Source organism: Mirounga leonina, unplaced genomic scaffold (genome assembly GCF_011800145.1).
Source record: "Mirounga leonina isolate KUSES-001 unplaced genomic scaffold, KU_Mleo_1.0 Mir_91, whole genome shotgun sequence".
Classification (NCBI taxonomy): domain Eukaryota; kingdom Metazoa; phylum Chordata; class Mammalia; order Carnivora; family Phocidae; genus Mirounga; species Mirounga leonina.
Window position 1 is genome coordinate 18,518,079 of NW_023270839.1, and position 17,438 is coordinate 18,535,516.

The 17,438-nt window shown below is 55.8% G+C and overlaps 1 protein-coding gene across 3 annotated transcripts; it reads left to right on the top strand.

Moving 5' to 3' along the window:
* TYRO3 (TYRO3 protein tyrosine kinase) lies at window positions 1-17,117 on the top strand. Of its 3 annotated transcripts, XM_034994049.1 has the most exons (20): window positions 1-206; window positions 1,931-2,114; window positions 2,342-2,442; window positions 3,231-3,401; window positions 4,864-4,950; window positions 5,499-5,561; window positions 5,735-5,850; window positions 7,409-7,586; window positions 8,279-8,424; window positions 8,968-9,112; window positions 9,496-9,625; window positions 9,708-9,808; window positions 10,081-10,176; window positions 10,500-10,580; window positions 11,018-11,110; window positions 11,553-11,674; window positions 12,086-12,195; window positions 12,365-12,524; window positions 12,744-12,880; window positions 15,106-17,117. In XM_034994049.1, exons 1-20 carry the CDS (start codon window positions 92-94, stop codon window positions 15,494-15,496), a joined length of 2,727 nt encoding a protein of 908 aa, XP_034849940.1. In that variant the 5' UTR covers window positions 1-91; the 3' UTR covers window positions 15,497-17,117. The 3 variants fall into 3 exon arrangements, with proteins under 3 accessions (XP_034849940.1, XP_034849941.1, XP_034849939.1); XM_034994050.1 differs by lacking the exon at window positions 5,499-5,561; XM_034994048.1 differs by lacking the exons at window positions 4,864-4,950; window positions 5,499-5,561 and having other exon boundaries at window positions 52-206.
* The last annotated feature ends 321 nt before the right edge of the window (window positions 17,118-17,438 follow it).

Here is a 17,438-nt window from a genome sequence, read left to right on the forward strand (position 1 = left end):
GCCGTCCTCTCTCGTCCCTCCTCCTCTGTCCCTCCTCCCTCCTCCCTTGTCGCTCGCGGGCCGGGCCCGGCATGGTGCGGCGTCGCGGCCGATGGCGCTGAGGCGGAGCATGGGGCGGCCGGGGCTCCCGCCGCTGCCGCCGCCGCCGCCGCCGCTGCTGCTGGCGGGTCTGGCCGCTCTGCTGCTGGCGGAGCCCGCGGCCGCAGGTAGGGGTTGGTCGGGAGGCGGCGGAACGCGGGGGCGCTGCGGAGGGGCGCGGCCGGGTGGGCGCCCAGGGACCGCCGCGGAGCGAGTCCCGGCCTGGGCGGGCCGGAGACTTGGGTGGGGGGACGAAGCTGGAAGGCCGAGGCTTGGGGGCTGGGGGAGGGGGGCGCAGCGCAGCGTCCGCTGCAGGTTCTTGGGCCGGAGCCCCACCCCCAACTTTCTCGCGTCCGGGGCTCTTCTGGCGGGGTGGAAGGGGAAGGGAGTGGGGCTGTGGGCTGAGTGGTCAGAGGGGATTTTCCCGCCTCGACGTGTCTGGTTGTTTGCTCTCCCCTCCCAGTCCTGGGGACCCCATTCTGCCCGCCCTGCACACGAGAGCCCCACTCTGAAACCACAGGGGCTGGACTCAGCACCCAAGAGGCACACCTACCCCATTTAGGTACAGGGGCTGTGAGGGTGCCCAGTCACGGAAAACATCTGGACATACTCTAGTTCCTGTACCCGCTCAGAGCTTCCTGAAACAGGGAATGCTGGCGAGGATGGGCTGGAGCGAGGTTGCTGGTCTTCGTGGGGGCTAGCCTTGTGTTCCCACGTGGCCATGGAGACATTGGCCGGTTATAGGAGGGCTACTCTCCAAGTTCCCAGGTCCCTCTGGGACTGTTGGGTGTGTATGGGGTGTGAGGTCATCCCTCCCTGCCCTGTGACCGGCCCTGTGTCACAGGCTAAAGCAGCAGCCTCAGCTGGCACCTTGTCTGAGATGGCACTCCCTGCTATATGAGATTCTCAGGGAAGGGAAGGCAAAGAGTGACAAGTTGACAAGTATTTACAAGCTGAAAGATGTGTATCTCAGGATCAGAGAGCCCAAGAATTTGCCTAGGGTTGCACAGCAAAGGGCAGGAAGAAGCAGGACTGGATTCAGCTCTGTGGATAGTTCACCTGCCCCTCTGCTTAAAAACATGACAGGAGACCAGGAGGGGTGTGTGTGTGTGTGTGTGTGTGTGTGTGTGTGTGTATGCAGAGGTAGCATTACGCAAGGTGGCTCCTGTTGGTGTGACAGCTCAGGGGTCTTGGGCTCCCTCTTCAGGGCCCCTCCCCTCCCTTCTACCTCCTACCTCCCTAGCACCCGCCCCTGCACACATTCAGGTATTAATAGAGCGGGTGGCTGCCAGGAAGGCTGCCATGTGTTTGATCTGACGTGGTTCTGCAGCCATATGTTCTCCACTTCAGGGGAGCACCCCCTCCTTCTCTTCCTCAGCCTCCTTTCATTTGCCAGGGTGGGGTGCAGGGGTGTGCCAGCAGCAGTGTGAAGTCTGGCCAGACACCTCGGGCGGGCAGAGAGCTGGCCGCCTGTTGAACTACAGGGGTGCAGCGGTACCTGCCCCAGGTGTATGTGAGGGCCCTACCTTTTTGGCCTGGCTTGCCTTCTTTTTGGTGGTTGGGCTTGAACTTAACATGGCCCAGTCAGGAGGTATGGGGAAGAGGTCACTTCCTTGGAGCTGGGGGGAACTTGGCAGTGGCAGACATGTGGCTGGAGAGCTTGTCATTTTCCTTCCCCCAGCCAAGGCCCAGACCACCTTCCCTCCCACACTGTCCAACCTCTGCTTTCTTGACCATTAGCTGAGGATGAGCCCTCTGACCCAGAACCTAGGTTCTGGAAGAGGATGGGGGATATTTCCAGGGACAGAGTCCCTGTCAAGCGGGTTGACACCTTCTCCTTCCCACCTCTCAGGCCTGAAGCTCATGGGAGCCCCGGTGAAGCTGACCGTGTCTCAGGGGCAGCCAGTGAAGCTCAACTGCAGTGTGGAGGGAATGGAGGAGCCCGAGATACAGTGGGTGAAGGACGGGGCTGTGGTCCAGAGTGTGGATCAGGTGTACATCCCAGTCAGTGAGCAGCACTGGATTGGCTTCCTCAGGTGCAGGACCCTGGGGGAGAGTGTGCATGCCAGCCTGGGGGCAGGTTGTGCTTTTTCCCTGGGTTTGGGAGCTGGGGGCAATGCTGATGCCCAGAGGTCTGGGTTTTTTTATTCGGCAACCTGTGGAAACTTCCAGAAGGGGGGCAGGCTGAACGCACTGAGTCTGCCCAGCATAGCTGCGCACCCCCTTGACCCTGGGAGGTGAGCCTGGTGTCCTGTTTCCACAGCCTGAAGTCAGTGGAGCGCTCTGATGCAGGCCGGTACTGGTGCCAGGTGGAGGATGGGGGTGAAATGGAGACCTCCCAGCCAGTGTGGCTCACGGTAGAAGGTGAGGAAGCAGAGACACGAGTGGGCATGTTGGCCTGGAGCAGGTGCTGTCTGCTAGTGACCACACGTCTGCAGAAGAAAGCTCAGTGGAAGCTGATTTGCCCCATTGCCCTCTGAGGCCCGATTGCTCCAGGCTCCAGGCCTTCCCTACCCCAGACATCGGAAGACCCTACTCATTGGAGTCTGGGTATTTCACAGCCAAGGGGGTGATGAGGACCTCCAGTCTATGGGGTGCAGTCAGTTTCAGTTGTCTGAGCAGCAAGCCTAAGCACCCATCTGGGGCTGGACCCTGTTCTGCCAAGTGGCCAGGCAGAAGGGCCTGAAGGGGAGGGCTGGGGGAGGGGAGGAAGGATCCGCAGCTGCGGGAGCTCAGAGCTGTTCAGCTCAGGAAAACAAAGTGACTAAGAAAGTAACAAAGGGCCCTGAACGGGATCTGGGGCCTGCCAGCAGAACTCTGCTAAAGCTTCCGCCCACTCCCCCTCCCTTTCTGACCTTCCCCCAGCTCCCCACCCTCTGCCTCCTCCCCTGCTCTGGGAAGGCCGTCAGAGCAGGTCTGGGAAGCGAGAATCTACCATGCCCAAGGGGAGAGCATAAAGGATATTCCTAAGGTGCCCAAAGAAGGGAAGCTTCCCCCCTCAAGCTAGACGCCTGTTCTGCAGTTTGACCCAGTCCTAAGGGACCTGTAGGACCTTCTGCATAGAGGGCTGCAAATGGTAGCAAACTTGTGGCTTGGGTAGTTGGAAACTGAGAAGTGGCAAGGCTCATCCCTCCACCCCCCTTTCTCCCCAGGTGTGCCATTCTTCACTGTGGAGCCAAAAGATCTGGCAGTACCACCCAATGCCCCTTTCCAACTGTCTTGTGAGGCCGTGGGCCCCCCTGAACCTGTTACCATTGTGTGGTGGAGAGGAGGCACGAAGGTGTGGGGGCCCGCTCCCTCTCCCTCTGTTTTAAATGTAACAGGTGAGCAGCCTCAGGAGGGGGCTTTGAGTAGGGTTGGTGAGGCTGGCAGCGTGCAAATCTGTGCAAATCACCAAGTCTGCTCTTGTGAGTGTCTAAAGCACACCCTGGTGCCTGGGTACGTGAGCTGCACCGTTACTAAGCTCATTAGTCAGGTGTGCAAGGCTGGCCAGGGAGCTGATCAGTGGTTCAGTGGTGATCCTGCTGGGCGTGCTTGAGGCCTCTGGAGCCTCTTTCCGTCCTGCACGGTAGTCCAGGCCGTGCACAGCTGGCCCTGGGAGATGAGTCCTGTGAAACCAGGGGCACCCGTTCCCCCCACCCCTCCCAAGGGAAGGAGCCGGGAACCAGCCCACGCAGAGCTAGGAGGAGTGTCTGGCAGGCTTGCCTAGAAGACAAGAGTCTAGGGCTGCAGAGTGGGGAATGGCAGGGAGAAGGAAAGGGGGGGGGGTGCAGCACAAAGAAACAGGAGCCTCCTCTCCTAATGACTCTTTCCAGAAATTTCTAGACATTTTCTCAAACAACTATATTTATCCATACCTCCACACAGCTAGACCCAAAGCAGCAACGCCTGTACACCCACCTGGACCCCAAGATCCTCAGGCACATACGAAGCTTGTGAGGCTCCCTTCTCTGTGAAATAAAGCTCGTGTTCCTGGTTGAGGCTTGAACTGACCAAAGAAGTTGGGAGGCTGAGCTTGGTCTCACATACTGGACTGTGGGAGGGATAGGTTCTGATGTGCCAAGTCCCCTAGCAATATGAATCTTGAGAAGAGGTGGGCTACCGGGCCTGTTCGGGAGGTGCTGGGTTGGAGCCTATGAGAGGGAAGTTCAGTTCTCTCCAGATGTGCGTGGTTGGGACCCTCCGGCAGCTGGCCTGATAATAAGCACTCACTGAACTCCTACTCCACACACCACACTGTGCTAGGCACCATGGGGGATCGAAGGAATACAAAAGATATAGAAGCCGTCAGTCCAGCCCCCAAGGAATTAGTGTAATTGGGGAGACAAGACACATGCATAAGATGCTGAGAACTATTGCAGGGCAAAGAATCTGCAAATCAACAATGATGCGGGCATAGAGCAAACAGAGAAGGGCTCTGGATTGTACAATAGAGGAGCGAACAGAGAAGGGAGGCAGCTTTGTGCTGTCTGCGGGAGGTGGGATTGAGGCAGGGGGAGTAGTATGACCTTTCTCAGGTGCTTACTGTGTGCCGCGCGCTTTATGTGGGTTTGCACAATCCTCCCAATTCAAGAGATGAGAAGACAGAGCCCCAGCCCTGGGGTTTATAGCCAGGCTCGTTAGACTCCAAAGTCCCTGGTTGTTCCAACCTGTCTAGCCCCTTCCTCTGGCTGGAGGGACTTCTAGGATATTCAGATCCAGAGCCTGCACAAACCCCCTTCCCCAGTCCCAGGCTGAATGGGAGTTGCTGCTTGGGGGGCGCTGACTGAGGTTTTCTGGCGTCAGGGGTGACCCAGAGCACCGTGTTCTCCTGTGAAGCTCACAACCTTAAAGGCCTGGCCTCTTCTCGCCCAGCCACTGTTCGCCTTCAAGGTAGGAGGACTGGCAGGAGGGAGGGAGGGTGAGTGAGGCAGGGGCGTTTGCAGCCAGCTGTCCAGCAGCCGGGTGAAGTTACAATCATTTGGTGTTCCGGCTTCCCGAGGCCCTGCTGGGACCTGAGGGATGAAGGGTTAATTGGCAGAGCTCCATCCCTAGTGAGAGCACCTGAGACCCTGCCATGGCTGAGATGAGAATAGAAACCTGACGTCACACCAGATTTCCCATCACGATGCAGAGTCCTCGGGAGGGAAGGAGGGAGAGAGGGAACCAGCAGGAGATGGTCAAGGCTCATGCCCAGCCTTGCTTCTGCCAGTCCCTGTGGAGGGAATGGGGCTGGGAAAAACAGCCTAGCAGGATGATAGCGGAGATCCAAAGGGCTGGTGTGCACAAAGGGAGGAAAGTTGGGAGGGAGAGAACCAGTGGGGGGGGGGGGAATGGGTTGTGGCTGCAGGGGCTGCCTCTCAATTGTCTCTTCCAAGGCAGAGGTACTGTTGTCCCCCCTTCCCCGCCACACCCACTCTCTTATCCTATTCCTTGGCCAGATAGGGACCCTGATTCAGAGAGAGGCGACCTCTCCCCGCAGCCAGCTGATAACACTCTCCCTGGTATGAGCAGCTCTCCCCTACTGGCTTCTTGGCTTGTATATGACTGTGGTGCTGGGAGTGCTGGGTAGCCATCATCAGGTTGGGGGGACCCCAGGCCTTAGGGAGGGACTTGAGGCTTGACTCCTTCTCGGGCACTTGAGTCCAGGACGCTGACTCTCACTCCTTGTCCACAGCACTGCCTGCAGCCCCCTTTAACATCACAGTGACAAAGCTCTCCAGCAGCAATGCTAGTGTGGCCTGGACACCAGGGGCCGATGGCCTGGCCCTGCTCCAATCCTGTACGATCCAGGTAGGGAGGACAGGCTCTCCTGGCCATGTTCGTACTGTGGCTGCCTCGGTGGCACTTTGTTCACAGTGGTATCACATTTACCTACACTTGTCCATGGGGCTTGGTCTCCAGCTCTCTCCAGGTGTTGCTCCCTTACCAGGAACAGCCCAGCCCGCCCCTTATCCTAGGTGCTCTGGCCACCAAGTGACTTGGCAAATTGGCTCAAACCCATACATTCTTCAGGCTGGAAAGCAGATCACTAGAGCAGATTTGGGATGCCTGGAGGAGTTTTTCTTCTGTCGGCAAAACCCCAAACCTTTGATTTAGCTGATACCTGTACCCTCATGCCCCATCCCCTGACTCATGCCAAAGAGAACAAGGGGACTAGAAGGGGTTCTAAGCCCCAGAGAGTGGAAAACCTGGGTGAGGTGATATCAGAAACAAGAGGCAATGCAGACTTGTTTATTTTCATCTGTTTACTCAAAGTTTTTAATGAGCACCTTTGAAAGTGTTCTAGGCAGTTCCCCCAGGCAGGAGAGGCCCCTGCTCTGGGCTGTACCATTTAGAGGACTCCACTCTGGCCCTCTTTTGGCTGCACCCTTGCCCCTGGGTAAGGAATCTGTAGAGACAAGGGGATATGCCCATCTAGATCATGAGGACATCCCCTCCCCTTCCCCCAACTGCCACACTACACCATCTTCTAGATACTCAGGACCTCCGCCCTTATGGCCCCCAGTCTGCTTCTAGGACCTGTGTGGGCCTCCTCCCTGGTCCCTCCTTGGGAGGGCATGGTTTGTGCACCTCAAGTCCAAAGGGCAGCCGTTGTGGGGAATCGGTATGCAGGTAGCATTGTCCACACCCGCGCAGTTGATATTCCTCCCGGTACAGACCCTTGGCTCACAGGCTAGCTCTTCTTGTGCCACCACATTCTGGCTTGGGAATCCTAGGGATGAGAGGATTATAAATGCAAACCTGACCTTGATTGAAGCTTTATTTGTCCATATGCCATCATAGGAAATATTTTGTCCAATAATTTGTTAGCTGATTTATAACATTTAAATATTTAGCCATATGGTATGTGGATCTCCATTTGTACACTTGTCCTGGGCCCCCAAAATGTAAGGTGAAGGCCTGGTTCACTGTGCTCCTAGGCTCCCAGTTACTCTGCCCTTGAGAAACTGAGACTTTGCACTTGCGTGTAGTTATAATAAATGGTAACCCTTCTAACTGAGTTATGTATCAAGCATAAAAGGGTATGAGTTTTCTGGAGTAGTTGGGAAAGTCTTTGACAGAAAACGTTGTATTTGCACTGAGCCTTAAAAGATGAGTTGGACTTTGCTAGGAAGAGCAGGTCATTCCAAGCAAAGGAACAGCATTTGCAAAGGAATGGATGCGTGGAACTTGGTGTTATTAGAGTGGGGGCAGGTGGGAGGGAGTGGGTTGCAGGTGTTTGCTGATAGGCTTAGAGGAGGCATTAACTCAAGATCTCCCCCCACCTCCTCTGTCCCCTGCTCCTGCCCATGCCTATTGCATCTTCGGCCTCCCTCCTCTCCATCATTACTTTGCGGCTTTTCTGTAGGTGACACAGGCTCCAGGAGGCTGGGAGGTCCTGGCTGTTGTGGTCCCCGTGCCACCTTTTACCTGCCTGCTCCGGGACCTGGCACCTGCCACCAACTACAGCCTCAGGGTGCGCTGTGCCAACGCCTTGGGGCCTTCTCCATATGCTGACTGGGTGCCCTTTCGGACAAAGGGCCTAGGTAAGGGGCTTGCAGAGCAGAGTGGCTGGGCAGGGCCTGCACGGGGAACAGGCGACGTTGGCTTCAGTCCTGAATGAAGTTGCTTGAGAGAGAGGTTACCTGAAGGGGGGTTCCTGCCTCATTCAGCAAACACCGAGTGTCTGCTGTGTACCTATGAATTAGATAAATCCGGCCCCTTCTCATGCAGCTTTAGTTCTAGGGGTGGAGCAGACATGCAAATTAGAAAAGATCAGATCATTTGGTGAGGAAGAGTGCCCTCAGGGTGGTCCAGGCATACCCCCATAAAGAGATTGAAGTTTGAATGATAAGGAACAAGCCACACATGGGGGAGGGGAAATCACTGCAGAAGGGGGCATAGCAAGTGCAAAGATCCTGTGGCAGGAACTTGCTTGGAGTTCTCCTATCAATAGCAGAGATGCTGGTGGGGCTATGAGGGGGAAGTGGTGAAGGATGCTGCTGAGGCAGTAACCAAGAGCAGCACTGTACCTAGCAGGGTGCTGTGGGTCCTGCCATTGCTCACCCCTCCTCCACAGGACTCTGGGTGAGAGCAGTCAGAACTGGGAGGGAAGTCCTAACCCCCACCTGTAGCTGTCTGAGCTGTGTAGCTCTTGGGAGTTGGTTCCAAAGGCTAGCACGGGATGGTGATAGTGGGAAGGGCAGGGCTCTTAGCGGCCTTCTCTCTTTGGGTACAGCCCCAGCCAGCGCTCCCCAGAACCTCCATGCCATCCGCACAGACTCAGGCCTCATCCTGGAGTGGGAAGAAGTGATCCCCGAGGGCCCTTTGGAAGGCCCCCTGGGACCTTATAAATTGTCCTGGGTTCAGGACAATGGAACCCAGGTAAGGGGCACCCAGGTAAGGGGAGACAAGCCTCTGCTCTCCAGGTACACCGAGTCATCTGTCAGGACTCTTAAGACCTTTAGAGCTTCCGAATGGCTGTCCTTGGTGGGCCTGGGGACTTTGGTGGGCTGGGCCTCCCACCACCCCAGGGAGTCCACTTTTCCCCACCTTCCCCTGCAGGCTTCCCTCCTTATTGGATTGTCTCCTGTTAGGATTGCCTCGGGTGGCCACTTGTAAAGCAGGAAGCACATTCCTAAACAGACTGGGGGAGGGCACGGATAAGGCTGTCTTATCCTCAGCCTGGTTCCTTCCCATCCCCCACCTCTGCCTGCCTGGACTGAGCCTTGTTTGTGTTCAGGGAAGGCCTCTGCGGCCTGGGGAAGGAATGTGATGACTCCCAGCAGGTTGTGTTCCTGAGGTCCCTGAACCCACAGTGTCCCTTACCTCCTGGGTTCCTAGCTGGACCTTTTTCTGCATTCAGGCCCCAGCTGGAGGCCTTTTCCTCAGACTCAAATGTGGGATGGGGGTTTTTCCTGGCTGCAGGGTGAGCTGACAGTGGAGGGGACCAGGGCCAACTTGACAGGCTGGGATCCGCAGAAGGACTTGACTGTGCGTGTGTGCATCTCCAATGCAGTTGGCTGTGGGCCCTGGAGTCAGCCACTGGTGGTCTCTTCTCATGACCGTGCAGGTAAGGCCTGTAGGGGAAGGGCAGAGGGGATCAAGGCTCTCAAGGCCAACCTAGATTGGTGGAAGGAGCTTGGTAGCACCTTTGCTTCCAATAGACCCAAAGACTCAGCAGTTGAGGCCAGGGTTGGTATTTGAACCATATGTCCTTCTTCCCCTGCCCCAGAACTAGCATAGAAATCCCTGGTCGTATTGTAGGTTCCAACAGCCAGGGCCTGTCACTGACAGGGTAGGAACTCTTGGGGCTTCCTTTGGAGCTTCTTTCCCCTCGGGACCTTTATTGACTTAAGAGAACCTCTTGTCCAGGCCAGATGGCCATCAGTGGAAAGTTCTAAAGGGACTCCTTGATGTCAGCCTCGCTCATGCCACTGCCCCCATCTCCCATAGGCCAGCATGGCCCTCCCCACAGCCGCACATCCTGGGTGCCTGTGGTCCTGGGTGTGCTGACAGCCTTGGTGACGGCCGCAGCCTTGGCCCTCATCCTGCTTCGAAAGAGGCGGAAGGAGACACGGTTCGGGTAAGGGGGTAAGGACAGGAGGGAGAGGCGGGCGATGACCGAAGATCTTGGGGCTGACTCCAAGTCCTGGGTTTCCCCTTAGGCAAGCCTTTGACAGTGTCATGGCCCGGGGAGAGCCGGCCGTTCACTTCCGGGCAGCCCGGTCCTTCAATCGGGAGCGGCCTGAGCGTATCGAGGCCACATGTGAGTGTGGGGAATCATAGGAAAAATGGACTATCTGCGCGCCCCTATCTGTATTCTTTTTGTTAGCTCATTAATTTGGCCAGTGTGTCTGAACATTAATGAGTCCTGAGCACACAATAGTGGAAAAGACACACAGACCTACTCTCGTGGAGGTTGCATCCTAGCTGTGGGAGAGCTAAACTAAGCTCATGCCTTCTCTGAGGGCCGAGCCTGGGGTGTCGGTCAGGAGCCAGAGAGGCCCCTCTTCTGTCTCACCACCCTTCTCCCCACAGTGGACAGCTTGGGCATCAGCGATGAACTCAAGGACAAATTGGAGGATGTGCTCATCCCTGAGCAGCAGTTCACCCTGGGCCGGATGTTGGGCAAAGGTGTGTGGGGCTGCATGGGGATTAGCCGGAGTGGAGTTTGTCTTTGATTGCTCCCAGCACTTTGGGGGTGTGGGCTTGGGGCAGCTCCTGTGAACACGATATGCTGGTAGACTGCTGAGTCGGGGATGTTTGGGGGAATGGTGGCTGGGGATAAGGAGGGCAGAGGAGCACTCCCAGCATACTTTCGTCGGCTGTGGACAAGGGAGCCTCCTGCAGTGGCCCCGGAGTCTAGTGATTTGTGTCCCTGGGGAGGGTCACCTTGAAGAAAAGGGGCTGGGGCTGGTAGGGCAAAGGGCCTCACCATCATTTGGGTCGGTTCCTAGGAGAGTTCGGTTCAGTGCGGGAGGCCCAGCTGAAGCAGGAGGATGGCTCCTTTGTGAAAGTGGCCGTCAAGATGCTGAAAGGTGAGTGGAGAATAGTAGACCTGGAGTGAGGAGTGGAAGGGGTCCTGAGCCGGAAGTAGGCTCTGCTGCACCCCTAGACTTTCCAAGAAGAGTTAGTCAGCACTAACTAGGATGCCGTCTGTGCCACGTGAATAATTCAAAAGCATAAACCCACACATGTTTGCGCCCTTTGCTTTCTGTCGTCAGCAGTGACTGTCCTCTGGGCTCATTCAGGGTGATTAAAGCTGGTTGCCTGAGCGTCTGGGCTATCCAAACCAAAGGGAAGACCGTTAGCAAGTGGAAAGATGGTTGGAGAGCCCCACTCCATGGGAGTTTCTTCTGCTAATGGCCAGACTGTTTCCTGAGCCCTCTGGGAAGCCCAGGAAGGACAAGGCCTAGGAGTCTTAGGTCAGAATTGGGGGCACATCTCCCTTATTCCCTCCCTTCCATCCTTCTAGCTGACATCATTGCTTCAAGTGACATTGAAGAGTTCCTCAGGGAAGCGGCTTGCATGAAGGAATTTGACCACCCACACGTGGCCAAGCTTGTTGGTGAGCTCCTTCTTGGGGGGAGGCAGATATACAATAGGGCTAAAAGTATGCTCCCCTAAGGTGGGAGGGCAGCCTGTAGGAGAGAAGTTTGGACTTAGCTGGTGAGGAAGCAGATAGCAAAATAGCAAGGAAGGTCCTGGCTGAAATCTGATCCAACTCCAGGTAAGGAGTTTATCGTGCAGGCCCTATACCAAAGGTCTGCACTTGAAGACTGCTCATGTGAACAGAGGAGAAGGAGGGGACAAGTAGATGCTCCAGAGATCTGGGGGGCAGCCAAATCTTAGGTAGTCACCAGTAGGTAGGGCCAGTGTGGACTTACGGGGAGGGAGGTAGCAGAGCCAGGGCTAGAGATATAGGACCTAGCAAGTGGCGGACTCATGCAAACACCTGAGCCATCTCTTGACTGCTATGTGCCCTGCTCCTGACTCTCCCTTGTCCCCAGGGGTGAGCCTCCGCAGCAGGGCCAAAGGCCGTCTCCCCATCCCCATGGTCATCTTGCCCTTCATGAAGCACGGGGACCTGCACGCCTTCCTACTCGCCTCCCGGATTGGGGAGAATCCCTTTGTGAGTGCCTGAGGTGGAATGGCCAGGAGTTGGAAAGGGACAAAGACCCTGGCATTGAGTTTGGCTTGGTGGGCAGGGCCGATTAAACTGGTTGGGAAGAGGCAGCCTGGCTTTGACCCTTTTTATGTTAGAAGGCTTCCTTCTCCCTCACAAGCCCTGCTGGGAATTTTAGGCGGGGCAAGGGCCCACTTCTGGGAGAAGAGACCTCTAGAGCTCCACACTGGGAGTGTCTTGACTCTTGGATGCTCTCTCAGATCTGCCAAAGCTTCTTTGCCTTGGGAAGCCCCTCCAAACGCCCTCCTTTCAGTAATTCCAAGGACAGTCTTTAGGCTTTCTGGCCAGGGAACCCCCTTCATCCTGCCCTGGCTGGGTGGGCAGATCCAGCCTGAGCTAGCCCTGTCTGCCCACTAGAACCTGCCCCTGCAGACCCTGGTCCGGTTCATGGTGGACATCGCCTGTGGCATGGAGTACCTGAGCTCCCGGAACTTTATTCACCGAGACCTGGCTGCTCGGAATTGCATGTATGTGAATTCTAGAGGGCTCGGGGCGTGGGGTGGGTGGGGAACAGAGCAGCCTACGACAGGAGAACTAGCTAATGGTCGGCTCTCACCTGGGTGCGTGGGGACAGCTGGGGAGCAAAGATGCCCTGGTTTCCGTAAGGCTGACTGCATCCTCCAACACCCCTCACAGGCTGGCGGAAGACATGACAGTGTGCGTAGCTGACTTTGGGCTCTCCCGGAAGATCTATAGCGGGGACTACTATCGCCAGGGCTGTGCCTCCAAATTGCCTGTCAAGTGGCTGGCCCTGGAGAGCCTGGCTGACAACCTGTATACTGTGCACAGTGACGTGGTGAGCAGGGTGGCACAGGGAGGCTCGGTGGGAACGCAAGCAGCGTGGCCTAGGGTGTGGGTGGCCCTTTAGAGTCCTCAAGGACCTAGCTGGGTCTCTTCTTTGGGCTTTGGCTGCCCCCTTCTGAGGCCCCTGAGCCCTAAGATGTGCTTGCCTTAGGGTTCTGCCCAGCTCAGGAAACCTAGTGACATCTCCCCTCCAACCTTGCTTCCGTCCCAGTGGGCCTTCGGGGTGACCATGTGGGAGATCATGACTCGTGGGCAGACGCCGTATGCTGGCATTGAGAATGCTGAGATTTACAACTACCTCATCGGCGGGAACCGCCTGAAACAGCCTTCAGAGTGTACAGAGGACGTGTGAGTGCCCTGGGAAGGGGACCTGGGGAGGAAGGAGGAATTTGGGGTTTCAGGTGCTGCCTGCCACCACAGCTGCTGGTCCAGTGGGAGCGCGGAACCTCAACTGGACCTTTCGTTTTTTTGGTGGAAATGTCCTTGTCCCCAGAGGGAAGACCAACCTCCACTCCAAGCTGCCTCTTCATCTGCTACCTCCCGTTTACTCTCTCTCCTGCTTTCCCATCCTGTATTTTTTGTTCCACCCTTTCTTACACTCTTATTTTCTCCAGTTTCCAGGAAGAACCAGGAACCCCGAGGGCAGAAGGTACAGGGTTGAGCAATAGCACACGATTCTGTCACCTTCTCCCCCCCCCCCCCCCCCCCCACTCCTTCTCAGTCCCCAGCTAGTCTAAGAAAACCTCCCAGGCTGGGCCCTCCCTCCCCCTCAGAGAGGGCTGCACCAGGGCAAGAAAAAACTGCCTCTCTGTCACATTCCTCGCTGGACAAGGAGGGGGCGTGGGGGGAGCGGGAGGTTGGCTTCCTCTTGAGGGAGTGGAGAGACCTAAGATCCTGGGGAGAAGAACTGCCTTCTTTCCTTTCTGAAAGCCTGGAGCCTTTGGGAGTGGGGTAGGGTGGGGATACACCCACTGCACAGTGGAGTGTTGTGAACCCCTCGTGACTGGAAGACAGGGTTACTAGCATTAGCTGGGTACTTTACAGGCATTCTTTCAGGTAATCCCCCTCTAACCCCATAAGGAAAAGACTATCATTATCCCTATTTTGTAGATGAAAAACTAAAGATTAAAGAGGTTAAGTAACATGGCCAAGGTCACACAGCTATTAAGTAGATGAGTTGGGATGTGAACCTAGATACCTGTGATTTTAGAATAGGTGCCTCTTAACTATGACGCCAAATGTAATTTGTCCATTCTAGTGTTGTATTTCCCACCCTGTGCAAGCCAGTTTCCCTGGGGCCCTGGGGGGCCTTTTCACTAGTACCAGGGGGAGGGAGTCCACAGTGACCCAGGGAAGGAATCTACTCCCTACTTCTTGCTGTGGGGCTGGACCAGAGGTCCAGGATCAGGGACAGGCAGAGGAAGATGCCTGAAAGGTGGGGTCCTTTTTCTCTAGGGCAGTTGGTTTTAAGTGCCCTGATCCTCGACTGTGGGTAAGAGGGAAATCTGAGGGCGTGAGCCAGGCCCTACCCCTCCTGCTCATCTGCACAGTTCAGGGCATGGCAGGGGCAGGAGCTCAGGTTTCCCTGTGGCTGTAGCCTGCCTGGGCATCTGGAGCTGCAGAGGTTCTGCTGGGCATCGGGGATCAGGCTCCAGCTTAGCTTCCTCTCAGGTTGGGGCTAGTGTTGTCAATAGGGCGGGCGCTGGCCTCCTACCAGCCAGCCTGGTGGACAGGCGCCAGTTGGCTCCTAGCATAGCCTTGACAATGTAGCCCAGCCTGGCCACATACCCATGGCCCCACATTTCCATGGCCTCTTCGATGTCTGGCACCATTCCTCCCATCATTGGGGGCCCCTGTCAGGAGGGCCAGTGTGTGGGGCAGTTGTTTGGGGCTTCTGTTGTAGGCACAAGAGAGTCAGGCATTTGCTCTGACTGCATCTGGTCAGAACCCCCTTCCCTTAGTTCTTTTTTTTTTTTTTTTTTTTCCCTTAAGCCTGAGGCATTCCCTGGGAACAGGAATAAGACCTCAGGGAATCTGTAAGGCTCCTGAAAGTGTATGTAGAAAGTGTTCCTTCCCGGGGGGGAGAGGGGGAAGGGGCGGGGAGGGCTGGAAGCTTTTCTAGATTCAAAGGTGTCCATGAACAATGAAGATTTAAGTCTGCCTGAGTGGGTGAGGATTTGGGACAAAGGGTGGCTGTTCAAATCCTTGCCATTAAAATAACACTGACTCCCGCTGTGTTCTGCAAGACAAAAGCACGCCTAGTGCCCCTCCCAGCAGAGCCTAGGACGGACTCTGGAGCTAGCTCCATCCCTTTCTACCTGTGTGACCTTGGGCAAGGTTCTTAACCTTTCTGGGCCTGTTTCCACAGTGGTAAAATAGGAATCATTTATTTCACAGGGTTGTGGTGAGCATTAAATGATAAATGTCAACTACTTAGAAGAGGGCCTGATACATAGTCCTACATATGGGTGTGTTAAAGAAAAGTTTCCCAAATCGTGGTTCCGTATGGTGAAGGGGCCTCAGCTTCTCCTCGGGGGTCCTCACTGCCACCCCTCACGCTCCTCTGCGCCCAGGTATGAGCTCATGTACCAGTGCTGGAGCGCCGACCCCAAGCGGCGCCCGACCTTCACGTGCCTGCGGATGGAGCTGGAGAGCGTCCTGGGCCACCTGTCCGTGCTGTCCACCAGCCAGGACCCCTTGTACATCAACCTGGAGCGAGCCGAGGGGCCCGCCGAGGGAGGCCCCCTGCAGCTGCCTGGCGGGGACCAGGCCAGCAGCGGGGCCGGGGATGGCAGCAGTGTGGGGGCAGCGGGGGGCACCCCCAGTGACTATCGGTACATCCTCAGCCCTGAGGGGCTCGCCGAGCGGCCCGGGCAGGAGGAGGAGCCGCCGGAAAGCCCCGCCAGTGAGGCCCGGAGGCGGCTCCTGCAGCAGCAGGGGCTCCTGCCCCACAGTAGCTGTTAGCCCACAGGCTGAGCGCGGCCGGGGCCGTGCTGCTGGCTGTGATGCTGGCCGCGGACCCTGGCCCGGGCCGCGCGGCGTGGGGGCTCCTGTGGCAGCCCTCCCAAGCTGCGCTGGAAGCCTGGACCGACCAAATGGCCCAATCCCAGTTCTTCCTGCGGCCACTCTGGGCTGCCTGGCATCGGCTCAGGCCGGGGCCGGGTGGAGGTGGGCCAGGCCTGGTTGCCTAAACCCAGGCAGCTGGCAGGAGGGGGTGGTTATGTTTCCATGGTTACCGTGGGTGTGGAGAGGAGTTGGGGGAGGGTAGATCCAGCCCTGTGGGCCTCTACCCTCTGGCCGAGCTGCCCCTGCTGCTTTAGCGCATGCACTGAGGTGTCTCTCACCCCGGGGGCCCCAGCCCTGCCCGTGCTCGGGGTTTAAGTGTCCGGTTTTGCTCTTCCTCACAAAGAGATGCCCTGGTGTTATTCCCCTGTAGGTGAGAGTTGGTAAGGGGTTGATACAGTCAGGTCCCAAGTGCTGGGAGACAGTGGGGCGCTCCCAGGTCTGAATCCTCGTCCCCTTCCTGATGACCCAGCCCGCCTAGGCCAGGAGTCAAGTGCAGCTGACCAGGTCACAGCAAGGCATGCTGGATCACTGCAGGCTGCCATTTGCCCAGCCTCTAAAGGCAGGGCACCCAGCCTGGCAAGAGGAAGGGGTGCTGTAGGCCCTGCCCAGGAATGCGTGAGGCCAGAGAGGAGTCCAGGAGCCCCTCTTTACGCCCTCCCACAGTCTGTCTGAGCATGCTACCAAATCCCAAAATATCCTAAGACTAACAAAGGCAGCTGTGTCTGAGCTCAATCCTTCCATGCAGCGTCCCTTAGTCCCAGTTTTCCCTCTCCCTGGAGACCCTCTTCTGTCCCAAATCTCCAGAGACAGAGAGAAAATAGGCCTGATGGTTGGCGTGGGTGGGGGGGAGTTACTGGAGCCTGGACCCCAGCCCTGGCTAGGGGAGCCCCCGGATTGCATGGGGCAGGCCCCTGCTGTTAGGGATATTTCCAAGCCGTTAGAAGCTGTTTAAAAACAGAAATAAAATTGAGAGCTAAAGATCCAAGGCTTTGTCTCTTAACTGTTTACTTTTTTCCAGATCGCAAAAATGAAGCATCTCTGCATAGAGAAAAATCTGGAAAGACATATGCCAAAATGTTAACAGCTGTTATCTTTACATGATGTGAGTTAAAGGGACTTGTTTTCCTTTGTGCCTTCCAAGTTTTCTGCACTGAGCACAAAATGCTTTTGTAATTAGAGAAGACCCCAAAGAATGTTATCACATTAAAGATAATACATAGTCATGTAGACAATTAGGAAAATGTAGAAAATCATTTTTAAAAGTGGCAAATACCTATATTCCTACCACCTAGAGATAGCCGCCCTTGACCTTTTGAAAATGTAAATGTTTTGAAAAAGTTCTTTATCTTGGAATAAGGACAAAGACTGCTTTGGCTGTCTCCTACTCCTCTATCAGACTTCCCTTCTATCGTTGGGTGTGGATACTTTGTTCTCATCTTTACACCATTGCTGGGAGCCAGAGGAAACTCTGGGAAGAAACAGGCAAAAAGAATGGTTTGCCTCTTCCGAATTAGAAGTTAAGAGCATGAAGTTTGCTTCCAAGTATTTCCACCTGAAAATTTTAGTTTAGAAACTTTATTTATTTATTTATTTTTAAAGATTTTATTTTTTTTATTTTTTATTTTTTCTAAAGATTTTATTTATTTATTTGAGAGAGAGAAAATGAGAGAAAGCACATGAGAGCGGGGAGGGTCAGAGGGAGAAGCAGACTCCCCGCTGAGCAGGGAGCCTGATGCGGGACTTGATCCCGGGACTCCAGGACCATGACCTGAGCTGAAGGCAGTCGCTTAACCAACTGAGCCACCCAGGTGCCCTTAAAGATTTTATTTATTTATTTGAC

Coding starts and splice junctions, on each gene's coding strand:
- TYRO3 (XM_034994049.1), top strand. CDS start 92: ATGGCGCTGAGGCGGAGCATGGGGCGGCCGGGGCTCCCGCCGCTGCCG. Junction 207..1,930: donor GGCGGAGCCCGCGGCCGCAG/GTAGGGGTTGGT, acceptor CCCACCTCTCAG/GCCTGAAGCTCATGGGAGCC. Junction 3,402..4,863: donor CTCTGTTTTAAATGTAACAG/GTGAGCAGCCTC, acceptor TTCTGGCGTCAG/GGGTGACCCAGAGCACCGTG.